Below are 26,071 nucleotides of genomic sequence, written 5' to 3'. Positions count from 1 at the left end.
AGACACATTTTATTTCTGGTTCTATCCAATTGTTTGTGCCGGCCACAGGTTGTGGTGGAGGTGGTGCTTGCCTTACCCATCTCAGCTTCTGTCTGCTGGCCTGCTCTTGAACCATTAATGTTATACATACTACATGTCACTAACACACCTTCCTGGGTGAATGGATGAATAGGAATTAGAAGCAGAGCAATTTCCTGCTCTACTGCCAATAGGTATTGAACTTAAGTATCATATCCCCAAAGAGAGGTGGGATAAATCGATGTGACTTAATTGATTCCACCCAACCTCCCCTTGCAAGCAACTCCGTTAGTTGTCCAAATTCTTTTTGCCCATTCAGGCAAGAAAATAAAAATAAACAATAATAGTTTGTCCTGATGAAGGGTCTCGGTCGGAAACATCAACTGTTTACTCTTTTCCACAGCTTGCCTGCTGAATTCCTCCAGCATTTTGTGTGTGTTGCAATAATATTTTGTATTAGCATTAAGGGCACTACTATCCGAAATATTACAATGGTGTTTGTTAAAACTTCAGCCAAGTAATTCACGGGGGACTCCAAATGAATGAAGGCATTTATTAGCAGTAGGAAACATCTGAACCTTCTTTAAAAAGGCTGATTATGTGTTCTCATATTTTTTTGATCATGAACAGGTGCTTTCATTTCATTTAGACACTGAATCATGAAGGCCATTATGTACAATGGAAGCTCCATCCCTTTGTCTGATGTGGTTGAGAAAAGGGCAAAAGCAATGAACAAAAAACATCCTGAGGCTGGCATGGGGTAAAATAAAAAGGCCACAGGTTCTAACTTTTAAATATAAATATAAATTCAGCTCAGCTATGGTCTTTCCTCTGTTTTTCTGTTTTGCCAAGCTGAAAAACATAATCATTTTTAATCCCAAGGGGGCAAACGGAAAACTCAGGATCACAACGCAATTTCCTACTTCCCTGTTTACTTTAGCGCAAAGGATATTTATGTCAACTCCTCTGTGCAGTGTACCATCCACGAACCAGTCCCTTCCACAGCCCAGGTAAGACTAGCATTTCAACCTAAACCTGAAGCTGGCAAGTAAAACTCAGGAGGCTGAAGGAAAAGAGGTGATGCCTCCTCAGTCTCATTCTGGGACTGTATGAGACACCTTCTAAACCAATTACACACCCACTGCTCTCTTTAGCCCTGTCATCACTCTTCTTAGTCAATCTGTGTGTCGGGCAGGTTGGGTAGGAGGGGATGAGGGTGAGGGTGGGGAGAAGGTAAGAAGATAAACTGCTGGAGCCAAAATATAAATGTCAAAGTACTCTCTGGTGACCTTGAAGGAGATTATTCTGTTGTTTCTGTTACTGAAGGAGGCAGAAAAGTGTTTTAGTCGTCCACGCTTCTCAAGTCCATTACTTAGTTCCAGACAATCATTAAGTTGTTTATTGTGGTTGGGGAAGCCTGGTGCCATTTTATAGGTCCAAATTAGTCCTACCCAGAGTGCCACAATCTCACAAGAAGCTGATATTCAAAGTGAATTCTGACTCCAGATCCTCTTGTTTTATTTTCTGCCATACTCCACTAATTAAAAGCACAAGTTTCAAAAAAGCTACAATGCTGAATATACACCTCAGCTGCTTGCCAGGTTCAAGACTCTGTTTCTGATGACATTAGCTTAAAGAATAACATTGGAAAGAGCGAAGTAGATCATTGCCAACAATTAGCATTCTAATATAGCTGACAATCAGTAAACATTAAAAATTTCTCAACTATTTCTCAAATAAAGCATTGCAGTGGGCGCATTTAATTTTCAATGCTCTCATTACATTTCAAACAAATTCTTCGGAACATTTCCCACAGGTTGAGTTGTCTATAAAATTCATGGCTATGTCTAAGAAATAAATTTAAAGAAGCAGATAGAACAGCAGTAAGGAAGTTCTAGTGGGGCAATTCAGAACATAAAGGGTATAAAACAAGATATTGATTTCTCCTTCTGGTTATAAAAAAAATCCCTTTCTCCTTCTGATAAAAAAATTCCCTCGCCCCCCCCTTCTCTATTCCCTACTCTGGCCTCTTACCTCTTCTCACTTGCCTATCACCTCCCCCTGGATCACCACCTCCTTCCCTTTCTCCCATGGTCCACTCTCCTCTCCTTTCAAATTCCTTCTCCTCCAGCCCTTTATCTTTCCAACCCACCTGGCTTCATCTATCACCTTCTAGCTATCCTCCTTCCCCTCCCCTGACGTTTTTATTCTGGCAGCTTCCCTCTCCCTTTAGGAAGGGTCTTGTACCGAAACATTGGCTGTTTATTCGTGCCATAGACCTGCTGAGATCCTCCAGCACTTTTGTGTGTGTGTTGCTTTGGATTTCCAGCATCTGCAGATTTCCTCATGTTTATAAAACAATATGTTTGAGATTTAATGGTAGTAAGTACTTCATCGTACAAATTCAAGTATCGTGTCAGGGATTTCTCCAGAACAGTTCTAAAACCTCCAGTAATTTATGAAAATTACCATTCATTTGGGAGTGAACTCCCGGTCACTTCAGACAGAATCGCTTCCCACACTCTCACCAAGCCACACCCTAGGAAGATATGTGTATCCAGCTGTGCTTGCAGCCTTTGGCCTCAGGCATCAGGAAAGAGAATCAGAGCATGGAGTTCTCTCCTTAAAGACTAATGGGGATGCAAAAAGTAAAACTGCACATGCTAAAAATCTTAAATAGAAACAGAAAATGAAGGTCAGGCATCTGTAGAAAAGGAACCATATTTAACAGTTCAAGTCAATGACCCTTCACCAGAATGAGGAAAATGTATAAATCAAAGTTAGAAATCAAATCTTTGATTTGATTTGAATTGCACAGAAAGAGTGGGGTTGTAGAGAACAAAGGGAATAGTAAGACTTCCAGGAAGAAGAGGCTGATGATAGGGCAAAATTGCAGTCAACAGAATGAGTTGCAACGTAAGGAAATAGTGGATGAACTGAATAAGTATTCTGCATTATGTCTTCACTGTGGAAGACACCAGCAGTATGGTGGAAGTTCCAGGTGTCGGGGTCATGAAGTGTGTGAAGTTACCATTACGAAGGAGAAGGTTCTTGGGAAACTGCAAGGTCTGAAGGTACATAAGTCACCTAGACAAGATGGTGTACACCGCAGGGTTCTGGAGGTGGTGGCTGAAGAGATTGTGGAGGTATTAGTAATGATCTTTCAAGAATCACTAGATTCTGGAGTGGTTCTGGAAAATTGCAAGCATCACTCCACTCTTCAAGAAGGGAGAGAGGCAGAAGAAAGGAAGTTATAGGGCAGTTAGTCTGACCTCAGAGGTTAGGAAGATGTTGGGAATCTATTGTTAAGGATGTGGTTTTGGGGTATTTGGAGGCACCTGATAGAATAGGGCATAGTTAGCATAATTTCCTCAAGGGAAAAACCTTGCCTGACAAATCTGTTGGAATTCCTTGAAGAAATAACAAGTAAGATAGACAAAGGAGAATCAGTTGAACTTCGATTTTCAGAAATCGTATTTTAGATGATCTGGATGAGACTTATTGAAAATGCAGGTAATAAAGGCAACCTATAGAGTTGAGGCAAGTGTGGTGAAGGGCAGAGTTGCTCAGGTGATAGAAGATAATGTTTGTGATGGAGAGGATTTAGGTTGGGGGGGAATGGTAACAAGCATGCAGAAAATGTTTTACTCTGGCATCTAACTGGATGAAATATCAGCTCTTACAGATTGGCGGATAAATTAACAATATGGAAATTGGCAGTATAATTTAGATGAGTAATAGTAAACTGTTGGAGCACCTCAAAAGGTCAAGCAGCATCTGTAGAGGCAAAGGAATGGTCAATGTTTTGGGTTGGGACTCTGAATCAGGATCCTATAGAAGTTTTGTCCAGTCGGGATTTGAGGTGTCAACCCAAAATATCAACAATACTTTTGCCCCCACAGACATTACCTGATCTTGCAAGTTCTTCTAAAAGTTTACTTTCCTCCAGATCCTAGCATCTGCAGTCTCTTGCATCTCCATGCCTTGGATGAGGGGCGTATCGGTGAAGAAAAGGAAGGGAACAAAGAGTATATCTTTTGGCAATCCAAAGAGAATATATAGGGGCTGGTTGGTGCGCTGACAGAAATGGATATGATCTTGATAGAATGGGATGGAATAAATGGCGACAATGGGAAACTAGACAGACTTTAGAGGTTAGTGAAACGATGTAAAGAGTTCAAGATAGATGAGGGGGAAAGTATATACTGCATAAATTTTCTGATTACCACCTCAGCTAGAAAGGGCGATGATAAACGAAGAGTGAGGTAGAATTGTTTAACCGCATAATTATACACAAGGCCAACAACTCTCGCTGCCTCAGCTGGCAACTTAAATGAGCTATTGGGCAACAGGGAGCAGAAGAAGTGGTTGATAAAATTGAGCTTTGGCATGAGTCAGTGCCTTCAGAAAAGTCATAACAGAAGAAGGAACTGCAATTCTGACAACATCACATATTTTTCCAGTGAAGTTGCATAAAAATTAGCTTCTGGTCTTGGTGCTGGGGTACTTTTGTCTTACAGGGTTTTAACTCTGAAACGTGGCTTAGAGTTTTAATGCATTTACAATAAAATCACAATGGATGAACACTGCTTGGGTTATTTAGCACTGTTTACAGCCAATATGTAGCCCGAGTGCCAAGCTAATAAAAAGCAAAGCCTCTCAGTTGGCACTGACTTCCTATAAAATAGGCCCCAAATAGCCAAAGGCAACTGCATAGATGGCTGTGACTGAGCTCACAGTGGCTTGTTGGGAACTTCCGACTCCCATTATCCAAAAAAAACCATCTTGTTCAAATGTGTTATAGAAGCACAACCCTGAAATCTCTGAGCAATAGCTCAACATAAGTCCCTGAATGATTCGGGAACCAGTTCTTTCAGACACTCCTCCTTTTAGAAATCAGTCCGAAAATCCCAGGGTAAATGGAGTTTCTATGTATCCACATATCTGAGCTGAAAAGTATTAAATCTAAAATTCGCACACTAAAATATAATTTATTCTGTGAAGTTATTAACAGCAAGACAACATAAAACATGTTTCTTAGTTACACCAACATTGTCACAATAACACCTATAACCACAATTGCAACTCACTACTTAAAATGCAATGTGATTTGTGGAATTGATCAAATGGAATCCGGTACATTAGAATCCTGACATGAATGGGTTAATGTCATCTTAGGAGGAGGGACAACTTCATTAGATGGATAAATAGGATCTGAACAGAAAAGTGCGATTCTTTCCAATAACAATCTGAATTGCTGCTGAAAATGGATTTATATGATTCACTTGCAAGCCAACCTTCTCTTTCATCTTAAATAGCCATGTGTGCCTAACAAAACAGGGGAACACTGGGCTTGGCTTGAACACAAGAGCTTGCTGGTGATCGCGACTATTTTGTTAACCCTTCAATGGCTTTTCTTAACTCCTCCAATGGTAATCCATGTTGACCTAATTAGCTAGGTCTAGAGTAGAAGAATTATTAATGAGATAATTATTGTTATTTTAAATGTTATACAGTGGGGGGGGGATTTAAAAGGGGAAGGGTGGCATGTCATGGCAGTACTCAGTCAGGAAGGGTTGGAGAGCTCAGCTAGCGAGGCTTTATGAGTAGAACTGAGGAATAAGAAAGGTATGGCCACATTAATGGGTTTCACGTGGTCATATCTTGGTACAGACTACCCAACAGTCTGTGGGATTTGAGAAGCAAATTTGTAGTAAGATTACAGACTGTTGCAAGAAACATAAGATTGCGATAGTAGGTGATTTCAACATTCCACATATTGACTGGAACTCCCATACAGTAAAAGGGCTGGATGGGAGAGATCTTGTCAAATGTGTGCAGAAATGTTTCTTTGATCAATACATGTAAGTCCAAACTAGAGAGGGTATGTGATACTAGATCTCCTAATAGGGAATGAGACAGTATAGGTGACAGAAGTTTGTGTAGGGGAACGCTTCGCATTTAGTGATCACAGTGCCATTAGTTTCAAAGTTAAGTATGCAAAAAGATAGTTCTGGTCTGTGGATTGAGATTCTAAATGGGAGAAGGGCCAATTTTGATGGTATCAGAAAGGATTTGGCAAGTGTGGATTCGGACAGGTTGTTTTCTGACAAAGGTGCACTTAGTAAGTGGGAGGCCCTTCAAAAGTGAAATTTTCAGAGTACAAAGCTTGTTGTGCCTGACAAAATAAAATACAAGGTTTAGCGGAGCTTAGTTTTCAAGAGATATTGAGACCCTGGTTAAGATAAAAGAAGAAAGTGCATAGCAGGCGGAGGGAGGCAGGAGTAAACGAGGTACTTGAGAAGAAATGCAAGAGAACACTTAAGGAGGGAATCAGGAGGCCTAAAATAAGACATGAGGTTTCACTTTCAGACAAGGCAGTGGGTGTCGTTTGCATGAACAAGACCTTTGACAAGGTCCCACATGGGAGGTTGGTCAAGAAGATTCAATCACTTGACATTCAAGATGAGGCAGTAAATAGGATTAGACATTGGCTTCACGGAAGAAGCCAGAGAGTGGTTGTAGATGGTTGCCTGTCTGACTGGAGGCTTGTTACTAGTGGTACGTTGCAAGGATCAGTGCTGGATCCCTTGTTGTCTGTCATCTGGATGATAAGGTGGTAAACTGGATCAGCAAATTTGCGGATGACACCAAGATTGGGGGTGTAGTGGATAGTGAGGAAGACTATCTGGGCAGTGACGGTTGTGCTAGAGCAGAGAGATCTGGAAAAACAGATCCATAGTTCCTTAAATGTGGTGACATAGGGTGATATAGTCATTAAGAAAGCCTTTGGTACATTGACCTTCATAAGTCAGTATTTTGAGTACAGGAGTTGGAATGGTATGTTGAAATTCTATAAGACACTGGTGAGGCCTAATTTGGAGTATTGTGTCCAGTTTTGATCACCTATCTACAGGAAAGATGTAAATAAGATTGAAAGAGTGCAGAGGAAATTTACAAGGATGTTGCTGGGACTTGAGGACCTAAGTTATGTGGAAAGATTGAATAGATAAGTACTTTATTCCCTAGAACATAGAAGATTGAGGGGAGACCTGATTGAGGTATACAGAATTATGAGGGTATAGATAGAGTAAATAAAAGCAGGCTTTTTTCCACTAAAGTTGGTTGAGACTAGAATTAGAGGTCATGTGTTAAGGGTGAAAGGTGAAATATTTAATGAGAACATGAGGGGGAACTTCTTCACACAAAAGGTGGTGACAGTGTGGAACGAGTTTGATGCACAAGTGATAGATGCAGGATCAAGTTTCAAGTTTTGAGAGAGATCTGGAAAGGTACATGGATGGGAGTAGCATGGAGGGCTATGGTCCAGGTGCAGGTCAGTGGAGCTAAGCAGGTAAATGGTACAACACTGACTAGGTCAGCCGAATGGCCTGTGTCTATGCTGTAGTGTTCTGTGACTCTATTGATGTAATTCTTAATATTGCAATATGAGACTGAATTCGCTTTCTTATTTTGCAAGATCAACTGAACCAATAGAAGTAAATTCAGTGCTCACTACAAGAATAGGATCAGTAAGAGACTCCCAAAGACCCTATAAGTATTGTGGCAAACATAAAATCTATTCCTGTGGTAGTACTGTCACTCCCCCTTGGTTGCATCGTTGCCAGTGTCTTCTGTGAGGGATTAGTGAAAGGGAATCTGTGAACGGGAAAAATGAGACTGAGAGGAGAAAGAATCTTTTAACAGCGATTATTATACACAGGACAGAAATAAATGATTCAATCGTACAATCAGTGCTATTCTGTGCCCGTGCTTTCTTCCAGCCCACTTTGTTCCACTCTTGTCAGCAATACTGTTTCTGTTTTCCCTCATGTGATATTGTTTCCCTTTAAAATATCTACTTGAAGGGAAACTGGACAAGCACCACAACCACTTCAAGCCATCGCCAGCACTGGTTTCTCATCATCTCATGGGTAAAGAAGCTTCTCCTGAATCCCTTATTGTATTTCCTGGTGACTAAATTTATTGCTGCTACGGTTCCGCAAATAGTTAAGTCTTTCACACTATTACTGGAGTTTCCTTAGGACCGATATTATCATCTGTTGATTCCACAAAGCCTATCCCACCACTTACAAAACACAATCTGGAGTCTGAAGGCTTTCCAGTTGTGTGGTTAAGTAAAGCCCCATCAACAAGCTCAAGAAGCATAACCATTAAGATCAGAACAGCTGACTTCAATGGCATCCATCTACCAGTGTATGCTCTCCCTCTCTCATGCAGCCGGTACGTAACAACCTATAGGGCACACTGCAGCAAGTTGCCCTCGTCTTTCTGGTATCGTCTTTGGAATTTCAGACTCCCATTGTCAATCAGTTGGTGTGGAATAATGACAGAAACAAAGACGAGTTTTAAATACAACACCAAATTTAAAATCTAAGACCTTAATCTCCGACCAACTGAAGAACAAGGTAACAAGTTTATTGGAAAGGACCTTGTGGATCATTAGTAGACCTGGAGTGGGCACACTGTTAACTGCCTGTTTTACTTCAGCAGTGTTCTCTGTGAGTGGGGATTGCAAAAAGATTGCCTGGTGTCATCTGGGTGAATTGGAGTGATCAATAAACACTGTGATTTATAACTTTTGATGTTCTTAAGTTGGGTGTTTTATGTTCATACTAATTCTTCTTTCACACTCCTGATGCAAGGGCAATCCATTGTATTTTTTTTTGATAAATTATAATATTGTACGGCATAAAGAGGGAAAGAGTAGCTTGGTAGCTTTTGGCCAGGGTGAAGCTCTGGATCAATCAAGGATAAACTAATCCAATGGGAAATCTCCGCTCAGCTGTCCAAGATTTGCAGAAATTGTTGAGTTCCTGCAGCTGGAAGGCCATCAATCAGTTCAGGCCTCAGCCTCTGAAGTGTGCTGACTTCCAGAATAGCAGAGGCCACCCCAACTAGGGGAACTGATTTGACGTCACTAATAATCGCCCTCAGTGCTCATCTTTGTACAACAAGTTATATTTCACCAGCATCTTTAACACAGCAAAATGGCCCACGATGATGCACAGGAGCATAATAGGGCAAGGGACTTTGACAGTGAGCCAAAGAAACCAGGTGGCTGGGCCTCTCAGAGAGTTTCAAAGCAGAAATGGCTGAACTAGACGATTATCATCCGAGGAAATGCACTACTTCAATTACAGTACCTAGTTCACATGGAAGAGAACATCCAGTATCCTCTAGAATGGATTTAGAACTCCCCGGTGGATGGAGCATTTGCAGATATAATGTGTTCAGGGGAGGGGAGGAGGTAGCACAAACAGTGAAGATGGCAAATGTTTACTGATGCCTGCACAGTACATCAATGGAACCAGCAGCTTCCACTTCTACATGACAACTTCACATCATTTTCACGGATGCAGAGGCACATTTACTGCATAATATACAATATTGCCTGGAGTTCAGGCAGGTCTTTGCTATAATCATGGATTGCCACCAGTAGCACAGGGAAGGTTCCCAACTCAGGCTGGCAGCATTGCATCACGTGACCTCCACCACAAGACAATCCATACAGTCCCACAACTTTCTGTGTTATCCCACATTTTTTCAACACAAGGTGAAAGCAAGATACACTTTTAATACCTTCAATATGTTTTTTTTCTTTCCTAGCATTGTAGTGACTAGAAAATTAATTGCAACTTCCAAAAGTCTCCAGGGCAATTTTGGAGGTGCTTGGACAATGTGAAATAGAACAATAATTTCTGGTGGAAAAAAAATCTCTTCTACAGAACAGGGAGCCAGCGTGTATAAAGGTACAAGCAAGTTAAACCTATACATCCAAAGAATATTTTTTTTCTACGAGTATGGATGAGGGGAAGGTGAGTGAGCACAATAAGAAGTATATATGATTTTTTTTTCTCTATGCTGAGGTTTGGGAATGCAGGAACTATTCATTCATCACCCTAAATAGTAGCCCCCAACTCCACTCCCATGCTAATCTGAAGTTACAAAAACTAATCCCAGCCCATTTCTCTGATGCAGTGCCATCCTATTTTTTAAATTTTTATCACAGAACTTTATAGACAGTAAGTCATAGGAGCAGAAATCATAGTACAGAAGGTATTGTACAGCCTGTCTCCTATGAATTAAACCTTTGTAAGATGATCCAGTTCATCCTCCACCCCCCCCAACCCTTTCACCATTGCTCAGCCAATTATTTCTTGTTCAAGGGCTATATCCAACTCCAATTTGAAGATATCAATTGAATTTTTTCCTTTTATTCAACGTACTGCAGTCCGTAGTGCTTTGCTGAACAAAAACAAATTCCGCTTTCTCCCTTGACTTTCCACTAATGACAATGTATTTGCTGTTTTCTGCTAATCACCTTAAATTAACTACAAGACACAAGAGACTGCAGAAGCTGGAATCTGGAGCAAAAATATAAGCTACAGGAGAGGGAATCAGCAAGCAAGTTGCATCTGTGCAGGCAAAGGGATAAAGAACATTTCGGATTGATGCCACTGAAAGTATCAGGAAAAGACAGCCAGTGAGAGGGAGAGATGAGACAGAGGATGGTAGGCGATAGGTGGACACATAAAAGGGAAAGAAAAATCAGATGGAACCAGATGGTGGAGGGGAGGAGGAAGGGGAGGGATGGATGCTGGTAGGTGATAGGTGGAACCAGATAAGGGAGGGATGATGGGCAGATGGAACAGGTGGAGGAATGGAACTAAGGGAGATCATACCGAGAATAGATATTGGTATTTGGGTGATGGGCAGATGTACTGGTGGGGGTGGATGATGAGTCCAGGTTACGAGGAGAGGGGGGACAGAAAGGAAAATACAGACAGGTTACTGACCCCCTTGCCTTGCCTACTCCAACATTCATGAAGTTTCACACCTCAGTACAATAATCCATTATCCTTCTCTGAGCTATTGGGAAACACGTGCTGTTGACTCTCCACACAATACTAATCTAAGGAAGAAAGTGTGGATATGATCCAAGACCTTTTACACCCTGGAACAAAGTTACAGATAATAAGAAAGGAGACTGCAAGATTATCTCTCCAATTGGTTACACAGTTAGAGGCTGCAAACGCACAAAATGCTAAAGAAGGGAGAAGGCGATTGCTAAGCCAATGCACGTCATTCTTTGTTTGCCAGGCGATAGATTAAACAGCAGATGATTATTCACAGGGAAAATAACGAAGTCACAACTGGGTCTGGCCAGTTCCAAAAGGTTTGTGTGAGAGAACTATCATTCAAGTCCCTCAGATGTTGCCACTTACTTACTGTTTTCCAGACCATTTCACCAAAGGCTTTGCAACACACGAAACTGCTGACAAATAAGCCCGTTGTTCAGTTCAACAGCAGACTTAAACCGCAAAGACCGAGTGCAGTTGAGAATTTATTTTTTTACCTTCGTGAGGGTGTGCCACCCAGAGTTGTGCCATCTGGATATTTGTGGGGTTGGGTCCACGGAAGGAAGGGTCAGAGGGCAAAGGAGCAGGGGTTCCGTGAGGTGCAGTCGAGGTCCCTAGGCCACTGGCGACGAAACCCCCAAGAAAAGGAGTTGAGCCACCGGGGTAGGCATCACCTGATTTGGGGAGAGGGATGGGAAGGGTAGGGAGAGACAGTACAGTCAGGATCTACTCGAATATGGTCCACAGTATTAACCATTCGACAATGTGAAAAAAAAATCATTCTTGATTTAATTTGAATTTAAAATACAATAAAGTGAACAGTATAACATTTACTGCACATTAATGAAGGGTTAAACCTCAGGTCTTTGCAATGCCTTTTCAAAACCACCTTTGGAGCTAATAGAATGAGTTGGACTCAAAAACAGTGTCTGTTCCAATCTCTGTCCTTAGATTCAAGTCAGTGCTGCAGTTCATCAGACTGTAATTCGACAATGTTTAATGTAAAGAAATGCTCAGAGGCTACAACACATTTGCAACACTGGGGAGAGCAGGGTTTGTCCAAAACCCTTTTTTAAAAGTCTGTTTAAGTTCAAAGGAGCCATTGGGTACAGAGTTCAAAGGACATGCACAAACATCCAAAACAACTTTCTGCATAGAAATCGAATGAAGCTGACAACAAAGTTACAAGTGTATTAATCCATGCTTACTAAAATGCATATTTTCCCCTCTTCCTCATTTTCGTTAACGTTACTGAAGCAATGCCCATTTACTTTTCAGCTAGTCATGATTGCAGTAATGTGGCATTTGCTTACAGTGAATGAATGTTACAAAATCCACCTTTATTACCCTGTACTTTGGATCCTTAATAGTCCGCAATTTTTCTTTGCAGTGGAAGTTACATACTAATGGCCTTGCCCAGATGAGATAATGTGCTATGGACCTATTGAAGCTGTAAAGAGAGGAAGATTTCAGGAAGTGGACAGGGCCCACAGCAGTAACCTGAGGGAGCTAGATACAGAATTACGACAGTACACAACAGTCATTACTGACACAGCAAATAATCCAGTTACATTGCATCGTACTGTTGGATACATTATTCAGCTTTACTGCTAACCCCACGTTGATCTGAGAAAAGTCAAAATGTACAATAAGTCATCAAACAGATGGGTCAGCTGCATATACAAAGAAGCTGTTTGTAAAATGAGGTGCTCTCTCTCATCACTGAGACAAAACATTGCAGGCTCGAGACAGACTGTGGGGACCTGAGGACAGAATCTAAAACAACTATCAGGGGAACGCAGCGATGTCTATAAAATGACTTCGTTCACCCTGGTCAATTTTATTCATCAATTCTTATTACTAAAAATGTTAAAGATGGTCACAATATGTTGGATCTTGCTGTGTGCAAGGCAACCGAAAAGTTTTCTATATTGAAAGGGTGACTATAACTGCAGAAATATTCCTCCAATGGTTATACGGTGATTTGGTAAATTCTAGGCTGGAATATAAACACAAGTTTCTTCTTGCTGAACAACCGTAGACATTTTACACTAGTCTGTAACATGAGTTTCACATTCAACATTACAGGTAAAAGAAAAGGCAGTATCAAAGGGTGGGGGGTGAGCTGGTTCAGACAAGGTCAATAAAGCAGGAAAACAGGTTATTGTGCAAATATGGTCCAAGAAAACTGCGGTGCACAATACGTCCCAAGTGAATGGAAGGTCGTGACTTCACAGCAGGCACTCAGATACAAAAAGGCCACGTTAAACCCAATGGCACACGATGCTTCGTTTTAGTCTGGCTGTAACTTGCTGCTTTCTATCCCGGGCTCTTTAATAGCAAGCGCATCTGAATTGACTTGTCTAAAGCTTGTTTGTGCATCGTGTTTTCTAAAAGGAACCATCAGGCAACCTGCAGCGCCTCCAGTGCAGTGAGTCTACGTGTGGAATTTGACCACAGTGAAAAGGAAAACAGTGGCATTGCATGAAATCCACATCAACTCATAAAAAGCAGGGATCTACTTAGCATTTTACATTCTGTGTTGAGATTGAATACTCTTGTTGAAGAAGTTTGGCTTTGCCAGTACTGTTCTTTATTTCACAGGCTCGAAATAAAGAGTATTATGCTGCAAATATCTGAGATCCCTACGCCTTTTACCAGCTCTTTTATTGGTGGTAAATAAAATCCCATTTTCAATGTATATAGCAAACTCTAGGTAAACATGCCTGATTCATTCAGCAGTTTTCGGAGAAGCCACTTCAGCTTTCCCAGGGCCTCACTTTGCAAGGTATACTGATTGTGGAGGCTAACTTTATAAGCAAAGAAGAGCCAAGCTCCGTCAGTCCTGCTTTGGGGACCACCTGGTCAAAAGGTCTTACCTGGGAGCACCATTAGGCTTGGCATCTATGCCTATACATAGAAAGTAACCCCTCTCTCAAATAGGTCTGGGGATCACACATCTATAGATGGCCTGGACTAATTTTATGCCCTTGATTTGAGGAATATAACTCCTCCAGTCACTACTACTTAGTGGGGAAATCACCCTGCTATCATCAGGGGGTTTTGGTGTGTTTTCATTCAGGAGTATTCTTGCTATAGTTTGTAGATACTGTAAAACATTGTTTCATAATCCGATGATTAAATTCACTGTGCTGTAAAATGGACTGTTCCTGCCCAACTTTAACTTGACTGGCGTCTGGGGGGGAACATGCCTTGGCTTCTCATTTCCGCTCCTTCACCTGATGAGAATCATTCACCCAGTGACTGCTGTGCGACTGGGTCTGACTTGCCCCTTGCAGTTGTACAGCACATCACTGTTTAATGACTTACGCCCATACTTGAGGTACAGTGGCACTTCTTATGGGGCGCCAGGAGTCTTAGAATTTGACAGCACTGTAAGTAGGGCAAGCATACTGGGGTGGGGAGTGGTCATATGGTTTTGGGGAATTGGTGGGGGGGTTACCATCTTTGAATTTATGGATGGAAGGGGAGAGGCTGATAATCACAATTAGTGTAAGATATTTGACCAGGTGCCCTGTCTTTTCCTGACCCTCTATCAACAGTAGAAAAAGCAAATGCTCTGCTGTTTGTGGGAGCTTCCTGAGTAAACAATAGCTGTGACCACCGCTACTCGGCTGGCCCAGGGACACCTTCATATGCACCGAACTGCTGCAACAAAGATACATGTAAATGCAAATTACTTAAATTTATTTCTTCTACTTAATAGCCAACTGCCATGATGAGAGGCTTTTCTTTCAAAAAATAAATTCACACTACTTGTATGGAGTGCTGAAATTGTTTAGGTAATAACCACAGTTGTCTGCTGTTGTTCAATTAAATCCGATTATCACGAGTTAAATATTAGACCAGTACGACTCTGGCTGTTTATTAATGGGCGATGTACAAAATGAAACACAAATATTCACATTAATTTTGCTTTAACAAGGCAGCGGCTAGTAACTCTGCGCAAGTTTTTCTAAAGATGATGAATTTTTCCAAACAAAAACCTGTATTTAAAGAAAGAGTCTCCCTTAAAAAAACAAAAAAAATGTGGTGCTTTTTTACACGGTGGGATTAAATATAAACCTCTTGTTCCCTCATCCGTTCCCCTCCCAAGCCATCTGCTGAACTCTACGAAAAAATTATTTTGTTGGAATACACTATTGGCTCATTAGCAGTTCTGTCAAGAATCTCCAGCCAGATGCCTAGGTTTTCATGTCAGTACCTCTGACTCATTACTCCATCATTCAACTCAACATTAAGTCTAGGTACATTCCATAACTTGATGAACCAAGCGGTTGATTACACTTCATATCTGGCCCCTTATCTTTATATCAGCATAGATACTTGATGGCAACATTCATTAAAAGAATAATTTAAGTACTCTTGTTTAATAATATTTTCTTTACTATACATCTATCTTTTTAATTAGTAAACATGTATTAAATATATGTATTGTTCTTAATACTCTTAAAAGTGTTATTTAAGCAACTTTCACCAGATTTTAAATTATTCACTCAAAAGTGCAATATTATACTTCTGTGACTGCAGTTCAAAGTAATGTTTACTGTGAAATATTTAAAGATTTTGTGAAGATACAACGTAAGTGCTAGTTCATTTTACAACAGGGATTTTTAAATACAGACATTATTAAACAACAAAACCAGAACATCAGCCTGTATTTTTTTGAAGAGGGGCGTTCTTTCCTGCAACATGCATACACGTGTGCTAATAAACACACACACACACACACACACACACATAAATACAGAGGAATATAATTCAGTGTGTGAGAGTTCAAATTATTGGATGACATCCACAAATACTGTAATAGATTTTAAAGGTATATGGGTGGGGGAGGCTAGTGGGAAGCTGATTACTGTACCAGGAAAAGTTTCTTTGTAATGCCAATTAAAAAATTATAGAGTCTGCCTTCCCTATCCAGGACTGGTCTAAATGTGACTACACTCGCCCACATGATCAACTTTTAACCTGAGGTGTCCTACCAAGTTGCTCAATTGTACCAAAGCCCAGGCAATAAATACTGCATTTATCAGTGATACCTGTACTTCAAGAATAATTAATCATAAAGTAAACTGTGGTCTTGGCATTGAACCAGACATTCAGTCACAGTGGAAGATAAGGATAATCTCCACCACAGGGCAGCACAGTGATCCAGACATGAATTGCGCCCCTAAGCTTTCACTACCCCAACCTCACTTGGTGCAGTCTAACACACTAAAAATATGACTCTGCAAACTATTTTGAAAACCGCACCTTGTTCAATAGTAGGTGTTCTAAATTCCGCCCAGTATTAAAGGAGTGTGTGTGATCTTGCAGGTAGAAAGCAATGCTGTCAGACGTGGAACAACTAAAAATACGAATTCCACTTTTCCTTAACTCCAGAGGTTTAATTTTCCATTTACATTTCTCTCTTAAAATAATGCTGCAGTACAACTGGAGACTTCCCACACCTCACAAACAATATAAATTATATCTGGCATGTTAAGTGTACCAGTGACAATTGCCTAAGACCGAAAATAAATGTTTTTAAAAATGTACTTGTGCAATCATTTATTTAAGGAGAGTAACCTTTGGCAAAGCTCTGCTAGTTGTCCCCTTGCAGATATTCTGCAGACAGTTCTGAGTATGACAGAACTGAAAGGAATCCAGTCTCTAATGAGGAAGGAACTTAAGCTTGGTTAACATCTTGAAATTGTGAAGTGTTTATCAACAAAAGGCTGGGGTGAGTTATAAAATGCGAAAAGGGCAGGATGACAGCTGGCCAAGTGCATTTAGTCCTCAATTTCTATCAGCATCCTTGTAGTATTTATACACCTTCATAAAGGGAACTGGATTGGGATCTGGCTAGGGCAAAGATCAGACCTCATAAAAGGTGGGTGGTTGAACAATCATGTATGCATTATCAATGAGGTCTCCTGGACGGCTTTCAGTTGCCTGAGGAGGTCAGAGAGGAATTCTCCAGGTTCCCTGCCCTCCCCCATTCCTCATTCCAGCCCAGGACTTATCTTTCTGTTTCTCATCACTGTCATGTGACTGCGGGGGCAGGGAGGTGAAGGAAGCATCTGGTCACTGTTGCCCAAGGCATCATCAGTGCAGGGGCAATGACGAACATGCTGGTGTTTAGCAGCCTATCAATAATATTTTAATATATGCACAATATGTGGCAAATTCCAAGCATTCTTCTCTCACCTCCACTGCCGAACTCCATCAAGCAGCTACCTTGCTTCACTGAGGATGGATCTTGCATTAAATGTCTGTTAGGCAAAGATCCTTTACCATCCTATCCCCACCAAACATGACTGCCATTCCCAGAAATCAAAATCCGTGATGGGTCCCTGAAACAATTGTATCACTTTTCATATCTTGGGAGTGGCCTCCAGCAACACTCTCGAGCGTTCCAGGTAGTCATCAGACAACTAACAACAAGAATGTTTGAAATACAAGGCTACCGAAGTCAGAACTAGGCCCAATGTCTACTGAACTGTGGTGATCATAAGAGTCATACAGTCACTCAGCACAGAGCCAGGCTCTTTGGCCCATCTGGTTCATTCTGCCATGATTCCCATTTTAATTAATTGTTTCATTATTAATTCATTATTAATTAATCATTTTAATTCCCATTTGCCTGCCTGTGACCTGCGTCCCTCTAAATATTTCCATTCCATTTACCTGTCCAAGTGCCTTTAAAATCCCTCCCTCTTGCAGCCTACTGTACGCAGCTCAAAGCGCACTATACAATAAATATTTTTATTGTATATAAAAATAGCACTGATGCAGCCTCCAAAAAATCCTCAAAAGTCATGAAGACAGGTAGGTCAAAGACAGGGACTTTCTCAGGCCAACAACCCCAGTTCCAAGGCTCTGATCACATTTACCCAGACTTCAGCAGGTAAGGCCACACTATCCACATACCAGGCTCCCCAGAAGAGTTACTCTACTCAACGCCCAACATGACATTGGATTTCCAGAAGGGCAAAGGAAAAAGCTCAGGGCCGACCTTAAAGTCTCCATGAACAAATATAACATCCCAGCCAATGCTTCCATCCTTGGCTCAACATGAAGGAGTGAACACCTCAGAGCTACATCAGTGGCGAGGTCAAGTGCAAACAGCAGAAGTAGATCACAATATCCCTAACTACCCAACCAACTACTCTAACAAGCTCTCCTTGCCCTGTCTATGGCACAGTCTACATAGGACCCACATCAGAATCCACAATCATTCTTGCTCCTGGAAGTACCAAGAAAGGAAGCAATAACTCTACACTCTCTGCCTATCTTTCTAATGCCTTGTCAAAGTAGTTCTTCCTCATGTGATATTTGTACTGTGAGCTTTGGCACTGAGAGGGATATTCCAGTCAAGCACGTCCCATCCTGATGACTAAACTTTTGTATTCTTCACCAGGGGTCACTGATTTTATTTTCCTACATAACCTAGACTGCTATGTCAAGGATCAGAAGCCAGTCAGTTCAGAATAAGCCAGGATCTGAGCAAGACATCTCTGAAACATAGAAACTTGTAGTGCAGGCAACGATCTGTCCTTCCTTCCTCTGTTAGCTCTTTGAACGAGCTACCCAATTAGTCCCACTCCCCACTCTCATCCACCAACCTTCACATATTTCCATTCAAGCATTTATCCAAATCTCTAGAACAGTACAATTTCACTTCCTTCTGCTTATCATTCAGGCAGTGAGTTCCAGATCAGAACAGCATGACAAAAAAAAATTGACTCCTTTATCCTTTCACCAATCTTTTTAAAATTATGTTGGCCAATCTCCCTGCAAGAAGAGAACCTTCTCTTTATTTACCTTTGGAAAAACCCCTTTAATTCTTGAACACCTCTATTAAATCTCCTTCTCTAATCTCCAGTGAATATTTTTGGCATCTCTAGTCAGTCCTTGTAGCTGAAGACCCTGAGGCCTGTGCCTGTCACAATATGCAGCCACTGAATGATCTGCTTCTCAAACAGTGGTACTGATAGGCAGGACTCCAAATGAGGCCTAAGCAGTTACTTGTGGATGCTATGCCTCTTTTTATAAAGCCCAGTGCCTGCAGATTTCTTGGTAATTTAATACCCATTAACGAATGAAATTACAACATTGGAAATTATTTAGATTTAATAAACTGTTTCCATTCTCCATCATTAGTGCAGATGGAACAAATGAGCAACTGATTCATGGATGCATGGGACATAACCCCACAGATGGGGAGAGCTGTGCGTTTATACATAATATTAAGTGTAAGGGATAACTTCACTCCACTTCACTCGCCCCATCACTGAACTGTTCCCAGTACTTATGGATTCACTCTCAAGGATTCTTCATCTCATGTTCTTGATATTTATTTATTATATTTATCTTTTTCTAAGCTCAGGCTAGTAAAGCCTGAGGTATGGGCATAGCCAAGCACACTCATTTCTCAATTACGGGGAACTTTTTATCTACTCCTAGCGGTTTTTAGCATTGTGGCTTTCTGGAGAATTAAATACATATTGCTGTGTAGCAATACTTGTTTAATGCTATTATATAGTGACTTTGGGATGATACCTGTCGTAGATATTACTATCGGCACAATGTATACCCTGTTCCTGTTCCATAGTTTTTCAATCTTCTCTTTTAGTTCAGCACATTTCTGGTGGTTTTTGTTTATTTATTTCCATATGTTATGTGTGTTTGGAATGGCTATATCTATTAAGTAAGTTGTCCTTGCTTGTTTATCAGTAATATTATATCCAGAGGGTTATTATGGATTGTCCTATCGGTTAGAATGGACTGGTTGTAATATTATTTGTACATATTATTATCTCTCTTTTTTTTGCATTTGCACAGTTTGTTGTGTTTTTTTAGCAAACTGCTTGTTTGTCCATCCTGTTGGGTGTGGTATTTCATTGACTATTGTGTTTCTTGTGTTTACTGTGATTGCCCACAAGAAAATGAATCTCAGGGTAATAATATATGGTGACATCATATACTTTGATAATAAAGTTACCTTGAACTTTGAATTTTGTTACTACTGCTACCAAAACCACAAAGCAATATTTTTTATGTATATAAAGAGCAGCATTTAAGCTAGTTACCACAGGGTTATTAATATGTATTTCCTGCATGAGGAAATAAATAGATGGGGCAGTGGGGGAGGAAGAAGAGATGCTTTACTAATGGCCTATTTCTCATAACGTCCTGTGCCGAAGCTGCGTAATGTGCCTTTCTACAATTTCCTCTGCCACACCAAGTAATATGCAGAAGCATAATTTAAGAAAAAACAGAAGCTTTCTGGACAAACAATATGCATCGACGTGCATATATATTAGTTCCAGTTTTCAACTGTAATAAGCAGGCGATCTTCTATAGGAATCAGAACAAAATGAGGATGTTTTCAGCTCAATGGCTCTGCTGTCACCCATATTCTCTGCTGACAGTCGGAATACAAAATGTGTGCTTCAATGCTTGGGATACTCTTTGGTTGAAGAGGGACATCGCGTCCAGGTGCTTTGCTCCTTGTTATTTTCCAATGAGTTGTCCTGGGAATGAGGAGGTGAGGTCAGGGCTAAGCTTCCTTGCCAAGCTCACCATTCAATGTACTTTCCACATTGGTGAGACAGGAGAGGGCCACACTGAATGTGGTCCAACAGAAATTGGTGCTGTTAGGCAGGGAATCAGTTTGCTAACAGATTGGTGGGGTTGATGAGGTAAGGGGAAATTTGAAGCATGTAAAATGCTGCAGTCACACCCTCACAGGACTGCTCTCTACAAAGATCAAGGTCACATGAACTCCAACATTCTCGCTATGGTATCACTCCAAGCAGCTGTAGCAAACTTCTGGTATGTCTCCATATTTCCTGTTCTCTGCTGCTTCAGTGAGGTCACTTGGGCATTGCAACTGCTATTTCTTCTAGTTTGATCGAAGGGAGGAACAGGCAGTATCTCAGACACAGACCATCAAGCTTTGCCAGCTGTCCACAAGGTTAGGAAGACATTGAATGCACACGTGTGCCCCTATGAGCTCCCAGTAAGAAGTAATATCTCTTCACCAACAAAAATGATTTATACCATCTCAAAGTACAAACGGCCATGGATCATTGTAAATTCTCTGTGAAGACGACCAAGTTTTCATGAGGCATACACAACACTGTGATCCTCATGGAAACTACAATATCGATATTGTCTCAGTGACCCTGGAGGAATGGATCATCAGGGCAAGAAGTCCAGCCACAGCAGCTGAGCCCTACCACAAGTATCAATACCAAAAGTGGAAAAAGGTATTGGCATCCTGAAACAGGGAATTGGCTGCCTGCATCAGTCTAAGTGCATACCAAGCAGAAAGGGAGACTTCATCATCCTTTGCTGCATAAACTGGCAAACTAAAGATAACAGGGAAAAACACAAGGAGATCCACAGGGACTGGGGACATGGAAAAATAGACAACTAGGAGAGGGTCCTCACTCTATATAATGGCACGAACTCTTAGTGGAGCAGAGGGTACAAACAAAGCTCTAAGAAATTCTCTGAGATGCTTCTTCACGTTCAATCACCCCCATGAGCATATAGCATTGTTAGTCAGGTTGCAGACCCTCAAGAACGGATAACAATCTCTCACATCCTACTTGTCCAGTCCACCTCCACTGCAAGTAGACCATCAATGAATGGGCTCCTACTGCAATTACTTCAATGGCCTGATACAATACCTCTGTGATTCTTGGAGACAGAAAAGACTGAGAAGCTGCAAGCTGGAGCAACAGACAACCTCAGTGGAAGGAAAAGAATGGTCGATGCATCAGGGTCCTGTACCTCTTGCTGAGTTGCACCACATAGAAATAAGCCTGACCCTCAAGTGAAATAACTGTGAGGAATTCCACTCTGAAGCTGCAAAGAGTGATGAGTGCATCACCTTGACGTATCTTATGAGAATGTGAGATTTCTTTCTGCCTCGCTCTAGTGTGTGGGAATCCCACTGGTGGCCACCACTGCAGCTGCTCCCCAGCCCACAGACCCTCACTCCTGGCATGTATTCTGTTGACCAGTATTTGTATGATCCTTTGAATCAATGCAGAAACTCTCACTCTCTTCCCCCATGCAACCTCTGACTCCTCCTGTTTCAACTACATGTTGCTGTTGTGCATTCAAGAAATGTAGCACATTGAGCAAGTTCCCATCTGGGCTGGCTCACACTTTTAGTACTTACTCATCTGGGTGTGCAGCCGCTCCAAAATGATATCGTATTTGTAAGTAGAATGCCGTGCACAATCCTGATTTGATGGAGACGGACGTAAGAAGCACGGTGGAACATCTGGAGAAACTTCTGAAATGCCCGCTTCGCTACCGCTGCTACTGTGCAATCGAGAATCTCTGGAGGGGAAGGCCCCAAATCCTTGGCTTTGCCTATTGCCTGTTGCCAGGGTCGAAGCACTCAGCAGAGATGGTGCTCGGTGCCCGGTGTTGGAGGCTCAAAGTTTTTGGATGGACTCAAGAGTCAGCTGTGGTCGGGTGCTTCCAGGGTGCTGCATCGGCAAGTTTGCGGCGTTGGAAGCTCATGGCAGGGACAGATTTTCTTCCTATTGCCTGTTGCCGGGGTTGAAGCGTTCAGCAGAGATGGTGCTCGGTGCCCGGTGTTGGAGGCTCAAAGTTTTTGGATGGACTCAAGAGTCAGCTGTGGTCGGGTGCTTCCAGGGTGCTGCATCGGCAAGTTTGCGGCGTTGGAAGCTCATGGCAGGGACAGATTTTCTTCCTTCTCCGTCTGCGTGGGATGATGGGACTTTCGAGAGACTTTGAGACTTTTTTTTTTACCGTGCCCATGATTTGTTCTTATCAAATCACGGTATTACTTTGCACTGTTGTAATTATATGTTATAATTATGCGGTTTTTGTCAGTTTTTCAGTTTTGTTTGTCTTGTGTTTCTGTGATATCATTCTGGAGGAACATTGTCTCATTTCTTAATGCATGCTTTACTAAATGACAATAAAAGAGGACTGCGTGTCCTCATAATCTAATGCTTCACGTTGGGTTTCATGATGTTTTACAACTCTCGGCTGATTCGGTTCAAAAGGTCCCGAATCTGTATTCAGATGAGAAAATGCAAAAAGGAATAAAGTGTCCTGTATGTCTAGGGCACCATTGTTCACTCATCCTCCACCAAAACGGCTGATACTGAGACCTTGCTGTGCTCACTTGCCTTCGGAATAACTTAAACACGCAGGGCACATAATGTATGCATGCTTCTGAGAGCCACGAATCAAGTGCTCAGTTACTCTGTATGTGGCCTGGGCAGCCCGCACTTCACATCTGAACTGTAAATGGCAGGAATGTAAAAAGGGAAAGATGTCTTCAGAAATACAAGCTTACACTGCGACTACAGCGCATGATACAGATGTTAAATTTTCAATGCTGCTAAATGTGAACATGGTTTATATCATCCTGTTTAATAGCCACAGATCAAAAACTAAAGCCTTGTAAATTTTCTCAATCTTAATTCCTGCATGTGATCAGTTGCTCATGGTTTGAATTAGTATCACAAACTATGCTTTAAAAAAAAGGCTAGATTGAAATTGCTTTAATTGGTTTAAAATGAGGAACATTGAGAAACAGATGGTCTATATTTTCCTCTCCACTCCTTGCCAACACCAACAAAGAGGTAGCATTGGGATATATTGTCAAAACCCACTGATAAGATCTAGCAGACTTTTATCCATGACTGATTATTGGTCCAATGACAATAAAAGGTGCTTGGATGGAAAGAAAAAAGACCCTGTTTTAGACAAGTCCAAGTTTAGAACCTGGGAGATTCTTTGACACAAATTTGGTAGGAAGTATTCTATTGCAAAATCTGTACTGCACAAACTATTTCTTGTCATAAGGCAAGCAGCGCAGAAGATGGTCTTTCAATTACCTGTAGGCCATACAAAAATAAGGCATACATTCAGAGACTTTACACTATTCTTGTCATTGTTCACATTTTCCTGTTTCAACCAAATAATGTCTATGGTATGAAGCTATTGAGTAGTAGGTCGTATCAGCACTAATTCTTGTCCCTATCATTTGAGGCTTTTTGGTTGCATCACAATCAATGTAATGAAGTTCCACAATCTAGGAATCCCAATGTCTCTTAGCACTCTGGTGTGCCTAGAGCAATCACAGCACCTAGGTAGGGACAAAGAGCAAATGCTGAACTGCTCCCAAGAGCCATGCTCCAAACAGCGTGAGAAAAGCAGAAATGCTTTGTTCATCTTACAAAGATATTCACCTGCAATCCTTACAGCAACCAACAGATTCCATTAAACTGGTAAACCCAGTGGATCACATTATATTTGTTTCATTGGTCCCCCCCCCCCAACACATACATACACACACACACACACACACACACACACACACACACACACACACACACACGCTAAATGTGTGTACATATCAGTTGCATGCATGCATATTTTCATATTTATTTCACATATATATTCAACATACTACACAAATAAATGAGATCATTTTATATAATATACCTTTGTGGCAGCTTCATACAAATCATTACCTTTGAAAAAGGGACTGCATTTATTAAGCATTTTTGATTTGTTCATTGAGAACAGCCCCAAGTATTTCACACAGAGCATGTTACTCTGCAGTGATTTAATGTGGATAGATAGGTTACCCATAATGTGGGCAAGCATTATTTCACTGAACAGTTAAGTCCAAACATATGAAAAAGGAGCAGTACCAATACGTTTAAGATCAAATGAAATACACTCTGACACAACAGGGCTGGTGTTAGTTAAGTTCAGCTATGAACTGTCAGTATTACAAGGCCCAAATCTGGCAAAAAAAAGAACAAGATGTGCTTATTTATATGCTTTCAAGTGACTGCAGCCCAAAATGCCTGGGGAGAGGGAAGTGCCAGGATAGTCTGTCCATATCCTCCACTGGTAAAATAGGCATGGGTCTGGCATCCCTACCCAGCACCCTTTTAGGTGACCCTTTCTAACTTTAAAGTGGAATTGGTTCATTATTGTCCCATGTACCAAACTGCCTTTGTGTACTGTCCAGACAGATTATTTCATACATACTCTCTTCGTAACTCTAGGCACTGACCCTAGTCTGGGCCCCCTGGATGCAATGCAGCCCTCCCACAATTCTATTTTGCAGCTAAAGTGATATGTATTCAGGCCTTGTGAGTAAAACTTCAATCTGGAAATTCTTACACAGAAGTGAAGATGTGTCTGGATGAACGTGGCTAACAACTTTCCCGAAAAGGGCAATGTTGCCAGGCTGAAAGTAATTGACAAAACTAAGACTTCACGTTGTTTCTGAGGGTTGGGTTTTGAACTGGAACGGCTCCCTAGCTCCCAACAGCTACAGCATCTGCAGTTAAGTTTAACTGGAAGCAGACACATTGCTGTTTGGAAATTCTTCTGAGGCCTCTCTCTTTTTTTTCAGCTGAACCACATGACGGTCACAGGAAGCTGCTGGCCTCGGGGCTTGAGAAAGACGTGCTTTTTCCCCCAAAAAAACAAAGTTCAGATGTTTCTGGTTGGGCTAGCATTGTGCAAGGCAGCTGACTGCTGTTGGGAGGGCCGGTCTCCTTCAAACACAGACCGGAAACACAGGAACCGAAGTGGAAAATGCAGCACTGCGTAATTTCCAAACAAATACTCATCGCCCGTTAGCTTTTTGTTATAATTTAAAAATTTATTTTTCACAAATTTTTGGAGTTGCTCTGAACTTCTATTATGAAATCAATTCTTTCACCCTTTATTTATAACTGCAGGACAGCACTCCAAGAACCAACAGGGGCTCTCCGTGGTTAATGAAAACCATATTCGTTCTGGGGCTAGTTCTCTCTCTCTTTGACTCCCCTTGAGTGAAATTATAGTCTGCAATGGCCAGAATTATATTGCACAAGGAGTCAGGAGGCAGTTATTCTATTTAAATGGAGAAAATTCCAAGCGGTGCAGGATTGATTTCAAAGCATTAATCTGAATCTATTTATACTAGTACTGAAATTTTACACATAAACTAGATAGCTTAAGAACTTTAGCACACCAACCAAGTAATACAGGTGCCCTATATTCCTATGGTAGCTACTGCAGAATAATGGTTGAAAATTCTCACAATACACCAATCAGGCCTCTGCTACCCACATCCCACCCGAAGGTTAAATATT

At 41.3% G+C, this 26,071-nt stretch overlaps 1 protein-coding gene across 9 annotated transcripts in view; it reads right to left on the bottom strand.

Annotated features, from left to right (window-relative positions):
• The window catches only part of tnrc18 (trinucleotide repeat containing 18), a 227,082-nt gene that overhangs the window by 102,637 nt on the left and 98,374 nt on the right, over positions 1-26,071 (bottom strand). For 8 of the 9 annotated variants that reach the window (XM_063058917.1, XM_063058919.1, XM_063058918.1 and 5 more), the window contains one exon: positions 11,399-11,575. The exons of the other annotated variant lie outside the window; for it this stretch is intronic. In XM_063058917.1, coding sequence (XP_062914987.1) covers positions 11,399-11,575 — 177 coding nt within the window. The remainder of the gene's footprint in view (positions 1-11,398; positions 11,576-26,071) is intronic. 9 annotated transcript variants of the gene reach the window in all.

Source organism: Mobula hypostoma, chromosome 9, assembly GCF_963921235.1.
Source record: "Mobula hypostoma chromosome 9, sMobHyp1.1, whole genome shotgun sequence".
NCBI lineage: Eukaryota > Metazoa > Chordata > Chondrichthyes > Myliobatiformes > Myliobatidae > Mobula > Mobula hypostoma.
The sequence above is the reverse complement of the archived record's forward strand: the minus strand, read 5'-3'. Positions and strand labels throughout refer to the sequence as shown.